Source organism: Cynocephalus volans, chromosome 12, assembly GCF_027409185.1.
Source record: "Cynocephalus volans isolate mCynVol1 chromosome 12, mCynVol1.pri, whole genome shotgun sequence".
NCBI classification, from domain to species: Eukaryota; Metazoa; Chordata; class Mammalia; order Dermoptera; family Cynocephalidae; genus Cynocephalus; species Cynocephalus volans.
This window is the reverse complement of record NC_084471.1, coordinates 40,701,361-40,721,854: the sequence shown is the minus strand read 5'-3', so window position 1 is coordinate 40,721,854 and position 20,494 is coordinate 40,701,361. Positions and strand designations below refer to the sequence as shown.

Here is a 20,494-nt window from a genome sequence, read left to right as displayed (position 1 = left end):
CATTTCAAGGTAATAATTACTTTAAAGCATCTAAGGAACATTTTTCTTTATTTCCAAACGTAACAATCTTTATTTACTTGTACTCAAACATTCACATTTCTTGTACTAATTAGTTTCACCTACATTTTTCTTATTGTAAACTCAAACCACAAATATTATCACACAAGAAATTACACAAGAATTCTCTCCCCAACACTCATTTACATAGGTTCTAACAAAATATTATTAAAAATATTGCAAAGTGATTTAATTTTATCTCCACTGGTCTGGTCACTTGAACACCTCATTGATTTTGTTTTAAGCCCAAAGCATGCTAATTTATGTGGTGATATTTTAAAAAATTGATATAATAAATCCTCCATTTGAATGAGAGTTTTGAATAACCAATAGACCAATGTTTTTCAAACTGTGATCTGAAGGGATGAGAGGGTTAAACATAAGAGAAGTCCTAGAGTTTTCTGCTTTTTTAAAAATTTGTTTTCATTTTTGTGATCATATAACATGAGTTATATGAAGGACAACATGGTGTATCCCTGAGTACTGATTTAAGAATTGAGGACCTGAATTAACATCTGTGTTACAAATTGTTGTGGTACCAAGTAGCACTAATTTATCTGTCACATAATTATAAGTAAAGAACTGAGATGAACTTAATTAATTCTTCATTTATTCATTTATTTATTCATGCATCCAATAGTTATTGAATGCTTACTATGAGGGATTAATTTATAAATGACATTGGTGCCAGTTAAAATCCAAAAGATGTCAAGGTCCTGTGTATAAATAAGGACAAATGGGTTTTATGTTTTAGATATATAAAAGTGGTTGGGAAGAACACACTATACTTAGGGGCACATAGGAACTATATTACTTCCCTATAAAATCCAACTACATTACTTAATAAGCATAGCTTAGACATTTTAAGTTGCTGACTGAATGAAAGACTAGCACTGCAGTTTATCATGAACACTTCTCTATAAACACTTTGAATCATCTATGTACATGTTGCTCAAAGTGTTTTTAAAGTCATTTTAATTAAAATATTTAATTAATTTTAATTAAAAATATGAATGCCATGGCTTAAGAGCCCAAGCAAATCAAAAGTTCATTTGTTTGTCAATACAGCATAATGGTTAAAGCATGGCATTTGAAACCACACAAATATAGGCTCAAGTATTGACTCAACCACTTTGCGAACTGTGTAATGTTAAACACTTAATCATTCTGAGCTTCAATCGTTTTATGTCTGAAATTAATATAAAAATAGCACCCACTTCATAATGTTATGTGACTAAATACATGTCAGAGGCTTATTTTAACTTCTGGCACAAAGTAAGGACTTTGCCAGTTATGGTTTTAAAAGTATGTCATATACTACATGCTTGAAACTAATAAAAATGCTAGCAATTTAATTCTGTTGGTGTTAAATTCTACCCAAAATGGAAAAGTGTATTTCATTAAAACTATCAAAGAGTTGAAATAAAAAGATTCACCTTTGGCTCATCTCTTCGCACACCCATGCGGCCTCTCCTTGGTCTTCTTATTACTTTAGTTGTTCTGTAATCGGACTGGCTGTCCACGAGGGACCCAACTGAATATCTCAACTCAGCTGAGGTGTCTAGATGAGTTCTGAAAAAAAGGGAAAATGTGAAATATATCCAATCTCAAAAATTAAACTTACCAGCAAACCACTCTCTGCTGCTTGATTGGCAATAAAGCATAAACCCTCAAGGAAATAAACCTCAAGGAAGAAAATTAATGAATTGTCATGTCTCTTTAAGGTTTCTTCACAGACTTATGTTAAAAGTTCCAGTCTCAGGTTCATTCCTGAAGGTCAAGTACATTTTCTTTTTTTTTTTTAGAATATACTTATAACCTTTATTTTCATTATAATTTCTTTTTTTTTTTGGACCGGTAAGGGGATCACAACCCTCAGCACGGTGTGGTCTGCACCACCCTCAGCCAGTGAGCGCACCGGCCATCCCTATATAGGATCCGAACCCGCGGCCTCGGTGCTACCAGCGCCACACTCTCCCAAGTGAGCCACAGGGTTGGCCCCCTTTTCATTATAAGTTTTAAATGGAATACTTCAATGAAACATGTTAAGATCGATAACCAAGGCCCATTGGATTAAATTCGGGCAATTCTATTTAGTTTGAGCCTTTAATAGATATCTCAATATTTGCTATTTATTACCATATTTGCTTTAAATATTTCTTCTTAATCTAACTGAAATATGTGTACAATTTTGGGGTCCCAGAACTTTTTCAATTTAAAAATTTTTTTGAGAAATTTACTCACAAATTCTCTATTTTTCAACATTCTAGTTTTTAGTTTAGAGAATCAACAAAATGCTTAAGATGAGCTTCATATTGATGTGAGGTTAATAATCTTTATTTTTTAAATAAAATAGGATATAACACTAGAGCAAATTTTTTTTTGGCTTTTGATAAGACGTTGTTCCAAAATGATGAACAAAAATCTTTTGATAACCATATTTGATTCTGCAATCTGCTTAAAGACTAAACAGTTGGAAAATTCCAACTGGAAAATATCATCACACTGGTTTTCAATAAACACGGTAATAAATTACACTGTAATCAAAATGCAGAAGAGCTTTCTCCAGACACATTATTCATATATAGATTAACAGCAAATTTGGTTTATTGCTACAATAATGATGATGATAATAACAGCAACATCATGCTCTCCTATAAAATGAAATAACAGATTCATCATCAGTAGGAAATTATTTAAAGCTGTGCTTTCTGTTGAACTTGGGTCTACTGCTGATCTTCTATACTGTCTCCCTTAGTTCTTTTTGTGAGCAAAAGCAAACATTTCCAAATATTCAGCAAAATTAAAAAGGTTAGGTGAGGTCAGGGTGTTTGCAACAGTGGAAGACATTGACCTATCTTAACAGAGAACTTGGTTTGCCAAATAGGACATTAGAGAAAATGAACTAAGGAATCATCCCCTGAATAGATGACAGCTCTTGTTCTTATAGCAATGACTTGAGATTTAATTAAGTAAATTGCTTTTATTGTGGAGAAGTTATATATAAAAATCAGGTCATATTCATAAATGGCACAATTCTCAGCCTTTATCTATTTGTCAGAAGCTCTAAGTTTCATGAAGGCAAAGATGAGATTTTAGTCACCATTCTATGCTCAGGGAGGTGTGCCTGGCACATAGTAAGCACCTCGTAAATATCTGATAAGATAATGTATGAACGAAATTGGTTGTAATACAGTCCCAAACTATCTAGCTCAGAACAGTCTAGGTCCCCTTTGCCTGTGGCTGCTTACATTAATGTCCCCTTGGGCATCAAAGTGGAGTTTCTAACATTATAATTCATCTTCCTAGGAGTAATGTTTTCTTGTTGTTTTATGTCTGAACTCATTTATAAAAACATAAAACAAAACACAGATCTGGTCCCTTCAATGCCCTGATAAAATTCTTCAGTGTCCTTACAAGGTTCTCTACAATCTGGGCTCTTCCTACTTTCCAGCTTCACTTTTAACTGTTCTCTGCCTTACTTTCCATCTAGCTGTACTGGCTTTCAATTCCATCTATAATTCACACTTTGTTTTGCTTCTGAGCCTTTGAACATTCTGTTCTTTCTTTTTTTTTTTTTTTTTTTTTTTTTTTTTTGTCTTTTTCGTGACCAGCACTCAGCCAGTGAGCGCACTGGTCCTTCCTATACGGGATCCGAACCCGCGGCGGGAGAGTCGCCGCGCTCCCAGCGCAGCACTCTACCAAGTGCGCCACGGGCTCGGCCCGAACATTCTGTTCTTTCTGCTGGAAACAGTCAATTAGCACATTTACATGATTAACATTCTTAAGGTCTCAGCTTAAAGTCCTATTGCCATACACTATTCTAGCTCCTTGCATTCCCTCTATCATAACAGTCCTCAAACTAGTATTCCCGTATTTTCCATCAGAAACATGTATTCTTCGTCACCACTGTATCTCCAATGCAACCATTTCTGGCAAGCAGAAATTGTGTAATAGATCTTGAAAGAACAAATGACCTCTCTCAACACTAATCTTAGAAGTGTCTGTCGCTTATGCTTCATCCAAAGAAGTTACTGCTCACATCCCTCCTTTTTTTAGTTTTCTGAGTTAGTTGGGTTTTTGTTGTTGTTTGTTGGTTGGTTGGTTTGTTTGTCTGGCAGCTGGCCTGTTTGGGATCTGTGAACCCTGATCCTTGGTATTTTGACACCCAGCTGTAACCAAATTGAGCTAACCAGCCAGCCCCAAACTAGTTTTGTAACAAGAGAAAACAGAGGCAATATTTCCACATGAATTCAATTTTTAAATTATTTTAGGTGTACAATATTTTTAGAGGTTTTTGAAGGTCAAGTTACAAAACAGTCATTGGTTCCTTTAAACAATGAACTGTGTAGTATCTCTGCCTGAATGTCCTGTGATTCTTGGATATAATCTCATTAAGAACTTCCATAGATAAATCAGGTATGAATTTTCTTAGAGAAAACCTGTTATCCATTCCTCTGCTCACTGGGACATCCTCTATTGTTACCTAGGTAACTACCAGTTACCCAGATCCTAACCTTTCTTCAGTGTTGAACCAAGTCAAACCTTCTCTTTCCAGTCTGGAACTCATTTTGCTTTCTTCTCAGATGAGATCCTGGTAGAGGATATTACGTGCTGATATCCACCAACCTCAGTCACCTCTTCTCACCTCCCTACCTGTTAGATTGAAAACTAGTAGACTGAGTTCTCATACATCTTCTCTTTTCTTTATTGTTTTCTTTTTTCTTTCTTCCTTTTTTTTAAGTTATGTGCTCTTAGAAGCATGGGTGTTCATGAAATAATTGCTGTGTAAAAAACACTCATTTATTCTGTAACTTATTACAAATTCCATCAGTTTAGTTATCTTAAAAATTCCTACAACACTTTATACTTTTGATATAATTTACTGTTTCTAAAACCCCCTTTGCTCATTTGTCTCATTTGATCTGCAAAGCAAGCTTGCGAGATAATCAGAAAAATACTATTTATATATATGTAGTAAAAGTATATAAAATTAGAATCTTAGTAAGGCTCTTAGACTATATTTAACTTGTTGATTAGTTAACGCTTATTCAATTTATTTACTCCTTTGATATTTTATCAGCTCTTCTTCTCCATCTCCTTCATCATTATCATCATCATCATTACCATGTGAATGCATGTTACTGAAACGATAATTTCAGTTCAGATATACAAATAAGAATTTAAGAATTTTAAAAATAAGCATGATTTTCTAAATTTATGACTTACATATTTAAAAGTCCTTTAGGTGTTTCTCAGAACTGTTTTTCTCATACTAAACTGAAGACAGAAACACTCAAAATATTGGATATTGTTTTTATTTAGGCTTATATCGAAAAGAGTATAAAATCCTTTAGAATATTTTTTATTTGGATTTTAACCTGAGTATTCGAAAAATGCTTTCCCAGATATTCATTCATTCTTTCAACCATATTTATTGAGAGTATACTATATGCCAGGTATTTTTTTAAGTACCTATCAAAACAGACACAAATTCCTGTCCTAGTGGACTTTACATTCTTAAGATAAACATGAGACAAAGAAAAACGGAATTTGTCTACAAGCCTGTGGTGGTTGAAAATTTCAAACAGCTGCTATTATTCTATGTTGCTTATTAAGTATATGATTAAATGAGTGAATCCTTCTGGGTTTCTTAACATTAAATAAAAGGCCTTATGCACAAAAGAAAATTATAAGTGAATTATGAACATATAGATCTTTCTATGCATCTATCTATGCTTATCTGTCTACCTACCTATCCATCCATCCATATATAAATCGAGTAAACAGTCCTCCCATTGCTTCTTTCCTTTAAGATGAGGTAGTGAGCCAAAATAGATGAGTAGGGCTAAATTTATTTGAATTTCTTTTACGTGTGTAATTTCTCCTTCCATCTTTATTTGCAACTACTTTAACAAAATAGGTAGATGTTAAGTGGTCATAATTAAAAACACGTGTTCAGCCACATTAATGTTAGACATATTATCTGCTCTGCATTAAACACATATAGAAAAAATTTCATGTAGAGTTCAATTTCTGTATTGAACACGTGACAAAAAGGGCTGACGCCTCCTCTTGGAATGAAATGCATACACAGTTCTTATATAGTTTCTTCCTTAAAGAATCCTTTCATATATTTCTATCTAGATAACTAAATAACCAATACAAAAGGTAAAAATTTAAAGTTTTATTGAATATCTTTAAAAAGGATTTCTAAATTAGAAAGTTATATTTGAATGTAGAAATGTAAACCAGGAAAGAGTCAAAATGACCATTGAGCAGTAGGAGGTACTTATTTATTTTTGTTGAGGAGATATGGAACATAAAGAAATTCATATTGGTCTTTAGTGAACTATAGATAAGCTTTTGATTTAATGTTACCTTGATATTGTGGGTTCAATTAAAGAGCCAGTTCTCATTTTCAATTGGTCAAGTTCAGATCTCAGCTTTTCAATTTCTTCCGCTAATCTTTCCTAAAAATCAAAAAAGTGTTACTCAGAGGGTAGGCACATGCCAATAATATCAATACTCAATAAATCAAGTTTAATGGCTTTTTGAAAAGGGCAAACTGATGAATATATTTTTATTAAATGTTATTAGACATGAGAGTAAAATATGCCTGAATTTTCCCCTTGTAATGAAAATGTAATGTAAATAGCAGAAATCAATAAAAGTTTATCTATATTCCCTGGCATTCACTAATCCTAAATCTTTGCAAATTTATGGGAATATTAAAATCATGACCAGCCATATAGCTATCATTTCAAAACGCAAAGTAGAAATAATATCCAGTTTTAAAAATAATTGAAGGTTTTTATTTAAGCAGTAAGTGAAGAATTCCCAGTATTCTATGAGGGTTGAAGGACATACGGATGAAGAAGAAAGATTGAATTAAAAGATCATCACCTTAAAAAGGAAAGTTAACAACCTAATTATTGGCTTGGTATTGGCACAATTACTTGTGCTGCTGATAGTTTTCTCAGATTGGCATTATAAGTTTTGGTCTATAAATTTATGAAGATAGGGGTTGTCATATAGCCCTTAAATGCTCATCTAAGCGCTTAATTTTGTTTTAATGATTGTAACTTTTATATTGTTATAAATGTCTAAATGTGCTCCTCTAGATTTTCTATTGCTGTTTTCCCCCCTCTCAGTGGCCAATGCTTGACCTCTTACTTCATTCACCCTTCTTTTCTCACTACACATTTCTGTCAATGTGGCCTTTGTGATGTTTCTCTTGTCTGTCCTTTCTATGCTCCCCACCAACATCCTATTCTAGGCCATTTTTACCTTTTTCCTGAACTATTTTAGCAGCATCAGTATCTTCTCCACACATTCCTCTGCTAGACATATCATTTTAAAATACATGCACAATCAAATAAATGCTTTGCTTAAAATATTCAATAGTTTCTTATTGAATTAATTATTCATCTGTTCATCATTTCCACAACAAATGCATTAAGTACCTCTTGTGTGTCAGACATCTAAGATACAGCCATGAACTGACAAATTTCCTGCCCTCATATAATTTTCCATCTAGTGGAAAAGATAAACAATAACCAAAATAGAGCATATAGGAATATAGCATGTAGTTTGGGAGGAAAAAATAGGGAAGTCATGGAGAGGCTTTCCAATAAAGTGAGATTTGAGCAAAGATCTATGGAAAGAGGGGTGTAAAATGTGGGAATATCTTAGAAAAAGGTATGTCAGGTGGAAGGAACAGCAAGTGCAAATGCCCTTTAGTGGAAATATGTCTGGTGAGGTAGAGGGTCTGGTGTGGTGTGTTGGAGAGTGTAAGGAGAAAGATATGGAGGGGATGGATTTAGAAAAGTATGACTGCAGGATTCAGGAAGGGGACCTGAAAGTCCTGTTAAACCATTTAAAGGTCTTTGGCTTTTACTGAGAGTGAGGTGGGAAATGACTGGAGGATTTTTGAGCAGATAAGTGACATGATTATTCTGATGGCTGTGAAATGGACTGTCAAATGGGATTGGGAGGAAAAAAAGAAAATTTTTAGGGCTTTTCCAAAAATAGAGATAAATGAGTAATGTCTTTGACAAAAATGGTATTAGGGAGAGAATGGCTATATTTTGCCTAAATTTTGGTGGTAGAACTAACAGGATTTGCTACTAGACTAGATGTGGAGTGTGAGATAAAGACAGGGGGCAAGGATAAGGTTTTTAATCTGAGTAACTGAAAAAAAAGCTTATGATTTACTAGGAAGACTGCTGGTGGTAGTGGTTAGGTTAGGTGGTGGTGGTGTGTGTTGCATACTTGGGGGTGGGAGGCATTGACATGTTAAATTTGAGAAGCTCAGGTGTCCAAATGGAGATACTGAGTTGGTAGTACAATATACGAACTCTATTAGGGTAGAGGACGCAATAAGTAATCTAAATTTAAAAGTGCTCAACTTAGAAATAGTGTTTAAATTCATAAGGTCAGATGAGATCACCAGGGACTGAATAGAGAGAAGACATCCAAGAATAGCTTTAGGAAATTCAAATTTTAGAGATAAAGATGATAAAGAGAAACATGAGAGAAGAAGTTGAGCATACAGGGGATTTTGCTGATTATGGACTGTGAATATAGTCCAGTAGAAATTTGAGGAATTATAAGAGATGCGGTCAAATTAGTGAATGTACTCAGCTGTATGAAATGTTAGTTCAGAAATGAGGTTTGACCTCAGTTTTGCTTTCTCTGGAGACTGACATAAACAAGGATACAAAGCATTAAATAATTAGTACTACTGTTTGCTTAGGCAGATTGTTGAAGCGACAAGGCTTGGGGAGGCGGTGGGGGGAATGGGTTCTGGGGATATTGCCAAGAGCACACAGAGCTTTAAATAACATAACACTGCACAACAAGATCAAGTCCAGATTTTACAATCTGGTCAAAACCTAGTTCTTTAAACACATACCAGTCACAGCAAGCTTCTGATGATTGGTCAAATCTATCTATGCTTATCTGTCTACCTACCTGTCCATCCATCCATATATAAACAAAGACCTATCCATCTTTGTTTTTACTGTGCTGTTGCATAGGCTCCCATTCTCTACCTAGGATGACCTACCCTTCTTATTTGTTAAGATCATATATGTCTTTAAGAGCTTACTGAAATCATGTCTTCTGTGTAGTCCTTGTGAACTACCTCGGAAAAAATTAGATGGTATGTTCTAGGTGCCATATTATTATTATTATTATTATTATTATTATTATTATTATTATTACTATTTATCTTTCTCTTCCTTCTTCTAGGTGCCATATTACATTGTTCTAGTAGACATATCTATCAGGAGACTGTGGACATCCTGATTGTGAGACCAAATAATTATCTTTTTAAAATTAAGATCATAATATGTAGAATCCGATAGGGTTAAATGTATAACTATTCTCTCTTTCCTTTTTTCTTCATCTCCCTCCCTCCCCTTCTCTCTTGCTCCTTCCTTCCTTTTGTCCCTTTCTTCTCTCCTTCATCCCCTCCCCCCTTCTCTCTCTTCATTCCTTCTATCTTTTGTCAACATACAATTATAGGTCTCTGCTTGAATGAAATAAGACAAAATTGCTCACTTAAGAATTTTACAGGCTAATGAAGAAGAAAATATGTATTAGAAACTACAGGTCTTAAGATTATACAATCTGGTCCTTATCTGTCTCTCCTACCACATATCCAACAACAGGAATAATTGATTTCAGCCAAACTGTTGTGCCCATTGTTATTTATGATATCAAACTCGCTACTCACCCCCTTGCTCCACCAAACACCTGTGATCACGCCACACACATTGTGTTTGAAGGCTACAGCACAGTTCTACCTGTCTTTAAATCTCTAGTCAATTCCTACCTCCTTAAGGGCTTCTTCACTGCAGCAATGTATGGTGATCTTTCCCACCTGTAGCTCTTATTGCTTACTTCACCCTTTTGGCAGATGGTATCTGCTACCCTGCATCCTCATTGGTTTGTCAAAGGTGTGTTCTCTCTCTTCAGTTGGATTTTTCAGCTACTTTGGAATTAAGATCATGTTTGCACATAGATAATTTAGCATGATTCATATATATAATTATTTAATATACTTTGGTTGAAATAATTTTGCAAACTAGACACAAATTAGTGCATACATTTTTATTCCATTTAAATGAAAAACAAAGCAAGACAAAAGCATTCTTTTGTTTATGTCAGGAGTCAAGATAATAATTATTCTTTAACGAAAGAGAAGTGACTGTAAGCTAATGTGAAGGGAGCTTCCAGAGTGCTGATTTTTAGTGTGTTCAGGTTGTAAAAATTCATCAAGCTCTACATGTAATTTTACTTTTCTGTAAGTATAATGTAAAGGTTAAAATTGTTTTTAAAATATAACATCCTTAAATTATTTATCCAATTTATTTTATAACAAAACATTCATCAGTGTGAAATAAAAAAATGGGCAAAAAAATGCAAGTTTCCAGAATACCTTATCATGTAAAGATTCTTCAAGATTCTTTCTGAAAGTTTCTGATTCTTGAATTAAAACATTCTACAGAAAAAAGAAAATAATAAATTAAACAGAAAATATTTAAATATGTAGATTAATGTTTTATTGCTCAAGAATTTTCTTTGATTCCTTCCCTGGTGCATCTTTATTGGTGCATTACCATGGTAACCAAGTTTCAATGGAATCTTAAAACATGACACCTTAACATTTTGAGAAATACATAATTTAAATAGAAAATGTTATTTTGTAACATTTGGGTGGTCAAATGGAATAAACATTACCTTTCAGGCTACTTCTGTTTGCCCCTTCTCAGACTGCTTTTTAAATTAGAAACAATTAGGTTATTCTCCAAATGAAAAAAAGTGAGTAACAAACTAAATATTAGCTACAGGGCTTATAAAGGATACAGATGAACTCATTTTTATTATCTGAAGAAAAAAGAAACCATGAAGTGATGTTTTTAAGAGTTTACCTTTTGGTCATCTATTTCAAATGCAGAATTAACAATTTTTTATAATAGTTAAATTATTAAAGAAATAAAAATAAAATTCTAGCTATTCAAAAAACTAACATGACATGTCATGAGGGCACATGGGAATAAGTTGCACCATAGATAATTAAAATGATCCTTACAATAAAAGTATTATTGTTATTATTTCTTCACTATACATTTCTTATAGTACTACAAAGCATGATTTAAAATAGTGCATTCCTTTTGAATTTGTAGAGTCAAATTAAGCATAGATTGTAGTAATTGCATAGCAGACATGTATTTGGAGTTTTATGGGAAGAAGACATGCCTTATGACTTTCTAACAGGTAAACTAAAGAAACTTATGTTGAGTGAAATAAGCAAAGCACAGAGATAAATACCACATGTGCTCACTCATATGTGGGAGCTAAGAGAGAAAGAAAGAAGGAAAGAAAGACCACAGTAGTGTGTTGGTCTTACAGAGGGAGGGAACATTCCTAGGGCTACAAAGTGGAGTGGGGGGACAAGGGGGAGGGGGAGGGAGGTTGGAGGATAATTGGGTGGGGGACACGGGGTACAAAAGTAATTTCTGGTAATGGGTATGCTGCCAGTAGGAATCTGGCCCTCACATCATGGGCACGAGGGGTGACAATTAGCTTTGTATCTCATGAATATTCATAATAAAAAGAAACAAAAAAACAACTACTTTAACATTTTCACTGTAACATTTTCTCTATTTTACTTCATGTATCAAGGGAAAATGTCTAACTAAAGTAGTGATTGACATTCAATATGAATTTCCAAAGTGACTGGTCCACCTGGGTTTTAGCCGTTACGTTTGTTCATGCTCTAGAATTGGCAACCAGCTCACATAACTCTTGCTGGTCTGGCAACAGCCAACTACCAATTAGACATACCTTATTGTGAGTCAAATTGCAGATTGTACAGAAGCACTTTTTCTGAAATAATTCAGCTGAAAATATTGGATTCCTCAATCCTCTACTGGGATTGACACTAGTTTTATTGCTGATATAAACTCACTCACATTTTGGCTGGTAGCAGGTATGGTAGTAGGTATCAGTCATTTGAGACATATGAATAGTTCAAATAAAGCAAGCCCTCCCACATACTGTAAATATTTATTTTTGTCTGATCACCTTTCTTTTTTGCATACCAGGTGAAGGATCAATAAAATACTTTCATCACAAAAGCACAGCACATTTTAATACGTTTGCCTCATATGAACATGCTAAGATAAAAGACATATATTATGCAGCATTTTTTATTTATTTAAAAATGGATCTTATACATTTTTACAGAAATTATCCATTCCTTTTTAAGAATATGTTAGGCATTTTTTAAACTAAGAAAAATAATTGGATCTGACCAACACAATGACTGCAGCAGCACATAAGACAAACATGATCATAAGAACATCACTAAATGTTCATGTGATTCTACCCTTCCATCATTTTACCTTCTCTTCTAGAGCAGCCATTCTTTCCTTTAAGTGTAGCTGTAGACGTTCATTGGATTCAGTCAGAAGTCTGTCTACAGTGTCAGATAATCTTTTGTTATGTTCCTCATTCATTTTCTCTCTTTGCCTAGCCTTACATTCAAGAAAAAGAAAAAACATTTTTTTTGACATGAAAAACCATTTAAAAACTGTAAGAGTATGTTTTTATAGTTTTGCTAGCTTTAACTGGGATTTAATTTTCTGTCTGTTTTGATTAAATTGGGAGAACCTCTTTTTTAAATGCACAGAGAACATTCATAAGATTTTAAATATAAGTCAAGAAAGACTTCCGTTTTATGTGTAGAATATAAATCCATAAACTGATGATCGGGGAGAGGGGCAGGGATTCTTCATATACATACTCTTTGGAGTTCCTGATTCTTCTCTTCAAGTTGACCTTCCAGATGTCTCATACGTTCTTCAATATTTCCATGCCTCTCTTCAGCCTGTTAAGAAATATAAAGAATGCATCTGAAATGTAAGATTTGATTAACTTTTTTCTTCTAAATAAATTGAAATAAAATGTAAAGCAAGCTACTACCAACTGCAAACATAGTTTTCAAAAAATAAACTTTCTTTAAACAGGCAGCTGAACAGCATTGCTTGAAATGTGTCAGCTACAAAGGCCTGTTACATCCAAGCATCAGCAAAACATTGGAGTTATTTATGAGCAATGAAATCAGCCAAATGTAACATGCAGACTGTGCATGGTTTGAACACAAACCTGCCATTGTCCAATCTTAAGCTCCTGAAGCACTGAACTGCACAGATGGTCGATTATCAATAAATAAAAGTAACATAATTTTTATAAATGAAAATAAAAACTTAGATGGATTCTATTTAGCAATAGAAAGTAAAGTCCAGTAGGACTACCTTCCTACGTATGGAGATCATTTCTTGTAGTTTAGCTTCCATAACATATTGATAATCATCAGATGAGGTAGAAGAGGTTGGATCAGACTAACAAGTCAAGGAAAAGGAGAGGGACAAAATTGAAAAATCAGAACTAAAGACACCGACACTGAACAGAACATAGCACAGAATGCTTAAAAGAAAAGTGTGACAGCAAATTTAATACTTTAATAGACAAAATATTATGTGGAAAGAACTACACTTATATCTGGTGAACATGATGCAGTTGATGGTTATAAATGAAAAACAACGATATGCTAAAATAAAAAGCTGTGAACCCAAGGTATGGAAGGTTAGTGACGGCTGGCAATGAAAGACTACTACAGAATGAATTAAAGCAACTCTAAAAGAGTCATGTGATAATTGGAATTATGGGAAACCAAACACTAGAATATGTCTCTGATTGTTAAAGGTTTTGGATTTTAGTTTGGTTTGTTTGTTTTTATTACTTTAAAAATAATGGAAATATATATCTCAATGTTGAGTATGCTAGGCAGTAGCTGAGCTGTAATAAATTTGAAACAGAATTTACTATGAAACTTATTCCTATTCTGTAGAAATAAGAGAAAAAGCTAAGCTGTGGGGTTAATTAGTATGAGTGTTCCCCAACTGAAGCAGGATTGGATTGAATTTCCTAAGCAACGGTGGCAAGCTTCCGAAATGACTTCTGGTCTCTGAATGCACGTTATAGTTATCAGCTTAAAATCTATTTGCCTATTTTCGGGTATAGGTTTAATTTGAAATTTTAAATAAAAATTTTATCACCAATTATCTAGGTGATAAAAATGCTGTGAGGATAAGGGAACTAATTTGTGAACTCTCCTAAATGACTCTAGGGACCACTCCAAAACTGTTTCTGCATTGATTTGTTGTGGTGGAAACAAAATAGTCCCTAAAGTGAAAAGGCAGCATGATGCCTTGGTGAGCTAATGTTTGCCCAGTGCCAAGGTTAGTTACATGTCTTGCAGGTGACTGTCAGGTTACCACAGGTGCAGAGTGTTCAACACATGTGACATTGCTGATTGCTGAGTTATATTAGGATGTTATACACAGATTACATATAAAGTTACATCAACATTTTCATCATAATTGCAAGTTCAATTATAACATCACAAAAATCCTCTGTCATGACTACAAATTTTAATTCCAGAGCATATTCTATGACATTTTATAAGTTCATTCTAAAATAGTGAAACTTACTTTATGCCAATATAAGACTATCTATAATTATGTCATGCAGTAACTAAAGGAAATAGTAACCTATTCATGTATAGCTTCATATGCATATGTACTATTTTTATGCAACAAATTCCAGTTTAATCTATGAAATAAACATTTACCATTTCAAATCTGGTGTGCTTATGCAAATTATAACTCGACATTTACATTCTGTAAGATTTTCCTTCTGATATTCTTATTTCATAAATGTGGAAGACAATAAAAAAAATCATAAATAACTAATTTTTCTCCCCAGGTCTTTCCCAAATTTCTAAATAAAGAAAGCTACCACAGTCCCCAGTGCCATAAAACAGTTTACAAGATCATTTAAAGCACAAAGTTCGTTAAGAATACAGTAGATGGGTCAAAATGTTGGTGAAATTATATAATCTAAATTCAGAAAAGTATCTGTAATACTTCAAAAGTACATTTTAACAGGCAGTTAGTGGTATTAAAATTAATAAGATGATGGATTCAAAATAGTCAAGACATGAATATTTCAACTTCCAAAACTATTTTTTCAAAAATACAAGTTGTCAAAGGTCTTTAAATATTTTGCCTGCTTCCGTCTTAACTATTGAAACCACACCAAACATTGTGAAAACTCACTTCAGAGATGGAGCAAGAATTCTGTCATGTTTAAATTACTATGTTACTGCTGATACTTTTTATTGGTACTGAAAATGAATAAAATACCTTAAGATTTTTTTCTTAATAATTCAAGATGAATTAGGTCCTAGGTGAGGAAATATGCTTTTTAATTCAAAAAGTAGACATAATAAATCATAAGATTGGGATCACAAAAGGAATAATCTTTATTAGTTAATTGTGTATAAATTTGCGAAAGCCAAAATTTGAGTTTTGTCCATAGCCATTTATTAATATTTCTAACTTTCTAAAAGCCTTAAAGGTGATTCACCTTCACACACACACACACACACACACACACACACACACACACACACACACACACACACACACACACTGATTAGACGAAGAAAAAAATAGTCATAGCAACCAAAGAGTAAACTCAGAGATAATTTCTAAACAATAAATACTGGGACAAATTTTCAACCAACACTACTAATTTGTGTCCATATGTTCTAGGTAATGGCTACATTTTCAACTATTGGTGTAAATATAAAGATCATCTAGGAATAATCTGCTATTTTTTATACTCCTTGATGGGAAACTGGGTTTATTTTTGTTTTACTCTTTAATGAAATATAAGAAACTTTCAAATGGGCTAAGGTTTTAGAAGACACTACATGCAGAGATAGTCTTAAGAAGAACATGAAAATATTCAGAAAAGGAGAGGAAATTAAAGTCAAAGAGAAGAGGACATAAAAAAATAGGTGGCAGACAGAGAAAGTAGAAGAAATATATAAGCCAAATATATTAGCCACATAAAATGCCTAATTAGTTAAGAATACTATTCAAAATCCTGGGAAGGGAAGCTTAGGTTTTATGGGACTGCACCCTTTTTCTAAGCAAAAACAACAGATGGCCTAAATGGATAAAAGGTGGCACCCAAGGAAAGTTAAGGGAGAGGGCTAAGCATAGAGAGGCAAAGCACGTGCACATTTGACCTTTTCAAGGATTGGCCTAAGCTTGGAAATCCCCACCTGCTAAGCATATAAATATGATCTTTTGTGTCACAATGAATGGAACTGCCTGACAGAGCCCCTGCTGCGTGTGTATGTGTTTGTTCCGTATCTGGGAGAGCAGCGGCGTTCTGTGCTCACCCATCTCTTGGAATCTCTTTTCGCCTGGGGGTGAGAAAAGGGCAATCCCTTTGGCCCCAACCCTCTAGGGAAAGGAAAAACCTGTTGGGGTCCTGTGTGGCTGCCGGAGACGCCCAACAAGGTTTAAGCTAAGCAGAAAACTTTTTACTTTAGTGAGTAGTCAAAAAAGTTAAGAAATAGAAAAAAACTATGGAGATCAATAATAGTGTGATATTGAAAACAAATTGAAATGGGGGAAAAACAGGTCATAGAGATGGTCTGTAGCATCCTTGAGAAAAGAGGAGTAGAAAAAGTACAAGATTGTTGAAAGTATAAAGCTCGGGAGAACAAATGAAAGAGTGATCTTCAAATGTTATAAAAGTGTCACAGGCAGAGACAGTGTGTTCAGGATAAAATTTCAACCCTTAAGGAGCCTGCATAATGAATTAAATATGACAATAATATAAAACTATATCTGAAATATGTTGCTGATATAGAACAAGTCAAAAGAGAAAATGGTAAAAAGGAGAGAGAGCTACAGCATTTGAAAGCTTTTTAAGAAGGATAAAATTTTCTGAAACATGGGAAATCAAAAAAGTCCAGAGAAAGTGAAATTTTGGCAATATATCAGATAATAGTAAGCTGAGGAAATTATTTTGGGTGCACAAGGTAATATAATATATATATTTCTAGAGAATAAAAATGGGAAGGGGAAAAAGATGAAACATCTATTTCTAGTTTTTTTTAATTTAATATTTTAAATCAAGGATACTTAGGAATATTTAATTTAAAGCCTTACTTGGGATTATATTCATGATTAATGTATAAATTAATAAAATTATATAATTAATATGTAATTAATTATATATATATAATTAATATATAAAAATATATAATTAATAAAAAACAATTTTTTTAATTTAAAGTATTTTTCCTTAGTCACTCATTTAACTCCCCACCAAAGTAGTGCAATTCATTAACTCCTTATAAAAGTTTTTTATGTCCCTCAGATGAAAAGCCTAAGTATTTGTATCTTAATCCATGTTACAGTAATTTAAATAGGTGTTTGCAAGAAAAAAATAGAATAATACTAATATGTTTGGATATCTTTACATAATTTACAGAATATTTTTCTAATTAAATGATAAATTTAATTTTATCTTAGAAACTACACATTTCTGAAATTGCCAGAAGAGTTTATTGCAATAGTCTGTCACTACAGAAAGATCCAAATTATAATCTTACTCTAATGAGACTAATGTGTTACTCAACTAGTTACTCCAACACTCCATAGATAGCCAGCTATTCCAGTGCTTTCTAACCCTGCTCCACCTGTCAAATGTCTGCTTTTTTACTACTTGATTAACTCCCCTAATTTAACCAACAAGCAGATCAGTCTACTGTTCATCTTTAATTATTTACTTTTTCAGAAAAGCAGGTGTGTGTGTGTGTGTGCCTGTTTCTCTATTGCTGCATCAATTGTTTTGGAAATCCTTAATGCCAGAATTTTTAACTTGAAAGTTTATATACCTTTTGTACCCATTTATTGCAGTGTTCTGGAAAACAGCAAATACTAACAATTGTGTGAACATCTAAATGTGCTTGTATTTTTGAATTGATATCAAAAGTCAAATGTGCTTTTGGTGATAAAATCTGGAGTTTTATTCTAGTGACATGTAAATATACTTTGAAACAGTGCCATTTTTATTTGACCGTAAGAGGTCAGAATAGTCCTTTTTAACATTATAATGGTTGAGAAATTCTAAAATAGGCAGATAGTTGCAGGATCTACTAGCCCTACCATGGCATAAAACTTTGAACATTTTTCAGAATATTATTGATTTTAATCTTTCAAAAGAAATTACAATATAAAAACTACTTTCTGACAATTTAATAGCTTTAGACTTTTGACTTCTATAAGTCTAACTTTCAACTTCTAACAAGTTTTATCATACTATAGTCAGAAATGAATGAACAGCTTATGATATTTCCTACACTCCTAATAGCAAACAATTTATGTGAGCCTGTTAAATTGTTAGGTCATTTGTGTATATACATATGCATATATACATATATAACACTACCATTATGTGTTTATCTCTATGATTATTCTTGCATGCAAATATTAATATAGCAAATGATATGAATTTTGTTTCGTTAATGTCTAAATAAGCAAGGGGATCATTACATTCATGTATCAATCATTCACATCAGCATAAACAAGATATATGCAATAAGAAAAAAATTTAAGTGACAGACTAATATAATAAAGATTAAATAAACTTAATTTTCATAGAGCCTAAAGAAAATCTTTAAAGATTTCATTTTGATTGCCAGTTGTTTCTACAAGTATGTCTAGGTTGACCAGTTGTTACAGTGCAATACCTTTGTTAGGGCTGCAATTCTCTGAGCCAGTTCAGCCTCTACTTCAGGTAATGTTTCAGCCTTTCTCATAGTCTGCTGCAACTTTTGCTCAGCCAGCTCAAGACGCTCTTGTAACTGTCTGTTTTTCTCTTCCATCTGAAATGGGAATGGCAAAAGAGACACTCAAAGGGTCAGAGTTAGGATGGCAAACACTAGTCATTACGAGTTTTGTACTTCATGCATTACACTAGTTTAAAATCAGCCACTTTACAAAGTGTTGGTTGTTGTCATGTTTTTTATATATTACTTACTCATTTTCTTTAATAAAATGCAGCACATTAAAAAAATAGAAAAGCTCTTACCACTGGCAGCAAAAAGAAAAGAAATTTCTAGTGAGTATAAATTTGAACAAATGAAATCAGTACTAAGACTTCAGATGTACCATAACAGCAATGTTGAGATTTGCAGTATTAGACTGAAGTAGGAGAGGGAATGTAGCACGGTAATTAAGAGTCCAAGCTCTAGTCAAAAGTTTGGGGTTGGCAAATTTTTTTTGTATATCATATGGTCTCTGTCCTAAGTACTCAACTCTGCTGTTGTAGCACAAAAGCAGTCATAGAGAATGATTAAATGATTGGGCATGACTGTGTTCCAACAAGACTTTATGTATAAGAGCAGGTAGCCAACTAGATTTGGCTGGTGGGTCATGGTTTTCCCATTCCTGCTCTTAGAGCTCAGTAGACTTTGGCTTCCATCATTGGTTCTGGCTTTTACCAGTATGTGACCTTGGGAAAGTGTTAATGTCTCTGAACCTTAGTGTCCTCAGTATAATAACTGTACCTACTTTGTAAGTTGTGGTTAGAATTCAGTGAAGTAACAATGTAAATTGTTTAATACAATTTCTGGTTCATGTCTAGGTCTAAAATAAATAATAATAATAATAATTATTATTATTAAGGCAACTAATTTGTTTATTTTTCTAGAAAGTAAATTCCAGATTGAAAATTATAGTGGGTTAGAAATCTTGATTCTCCTTTGATCTTAGAATAGGATTTTTAGGTAGTGCATGAATGAGCCAAAAGGCTCTTGAGTAAGGGGACGAGAGTCCACAGATAAGTTTGGCAAAAGCCATCTAATCAATTCTAATCACTGTTTAGGGATGGGATTGTGTACTTTGACTGTTTCAGGTTGCTGGTTTGATTCTGGCTTGAATGACTATTGACTATTTTACTGATTGTTCTTAAGATAATGTTAAGGAAACTGCTTGAATGCTGTTTCAATATGCTAAGGAAATTGCTGTAGGAAGTATGTGGAAAAGAAAATGTTTACTAAGGACAAGCTGTTTGTTGGTGAATTAATCTAGCTTTTTACAAATTACATTCTGGAATGTCACATTGTTAATTTACTGCTGTTACAAGTTTTACACTGCCTGTTTTTATGTCCTTCTTTGATGACTGAGTCAACTGGTTTTTCTTGTGAAACTTCCTTGTCTTGTCAATAAAAAGAAAGGCTGATTTTGGATTGAGGCTGCTGCTTCCCTGATGGGTGGCAATCCCTCCAGGCCTCATTGACGGTTCTTTGAGTGAATTCTTTCTTTCTCTTTTTTCCATCTCGGTTACACAGAGGAAAATGTAACAGAAAATCACATTTGTTTGGTTAGCTCCACTCTAAATTTTAGAGAATGATTAATCAATTATCTGTTAAGAAACACCCTATTTTATTTACTCTATGTTTTGTGGGAATGGTAAGAACTCATACATGGAC

The 20,494-nt window shown here is 33.4% G+C and overlaps 1 protein-coding gene across 8 annotated transcripts in view; it reads right to left on the bottom strand.

Moving 5' to 3' along the window:
- Window positions 1–20,494, bottom strand: part of PPFIA2 (PTPRF interacting protein alpha 2) — a 488,437-nt gene that overhangs the window by 88,157 nt on the left and 379,786 nt on the right. For all 8 annotated transcript variants that reach the window (XM_063075430.1, XM_063075426.1, XM_063075422.1 and 5 more), the window contains 6 exons: window positions 18,752–18,886; window positions 12,875–12,958; window positions 12,474–12,605; window positions 10,505–10,567; window positions 6,439–6,530; window positions 1,494–1,629 (listed from right to left, as the gene is read on the bottom strand). In XM_063075430.1, the coding sequence (XP_062931500.1) occupies window positions 1,494–1,629; window positions 6,439–6,530; window positions 10,505–10,567; window positions 12,474–12,605; window positions 12,875–12,958; window positions 18,752–18,886 (642 nt within the window). The remainder of the gene's footprint in view (window positions 1–1,493; window positions 1,630–6,438; window positions 6,531–10,504; window positions 10,568–12,473; window positions 12,606–12,874; window positions 12,959–18,751; window positions 18,887–20,494) is intronic.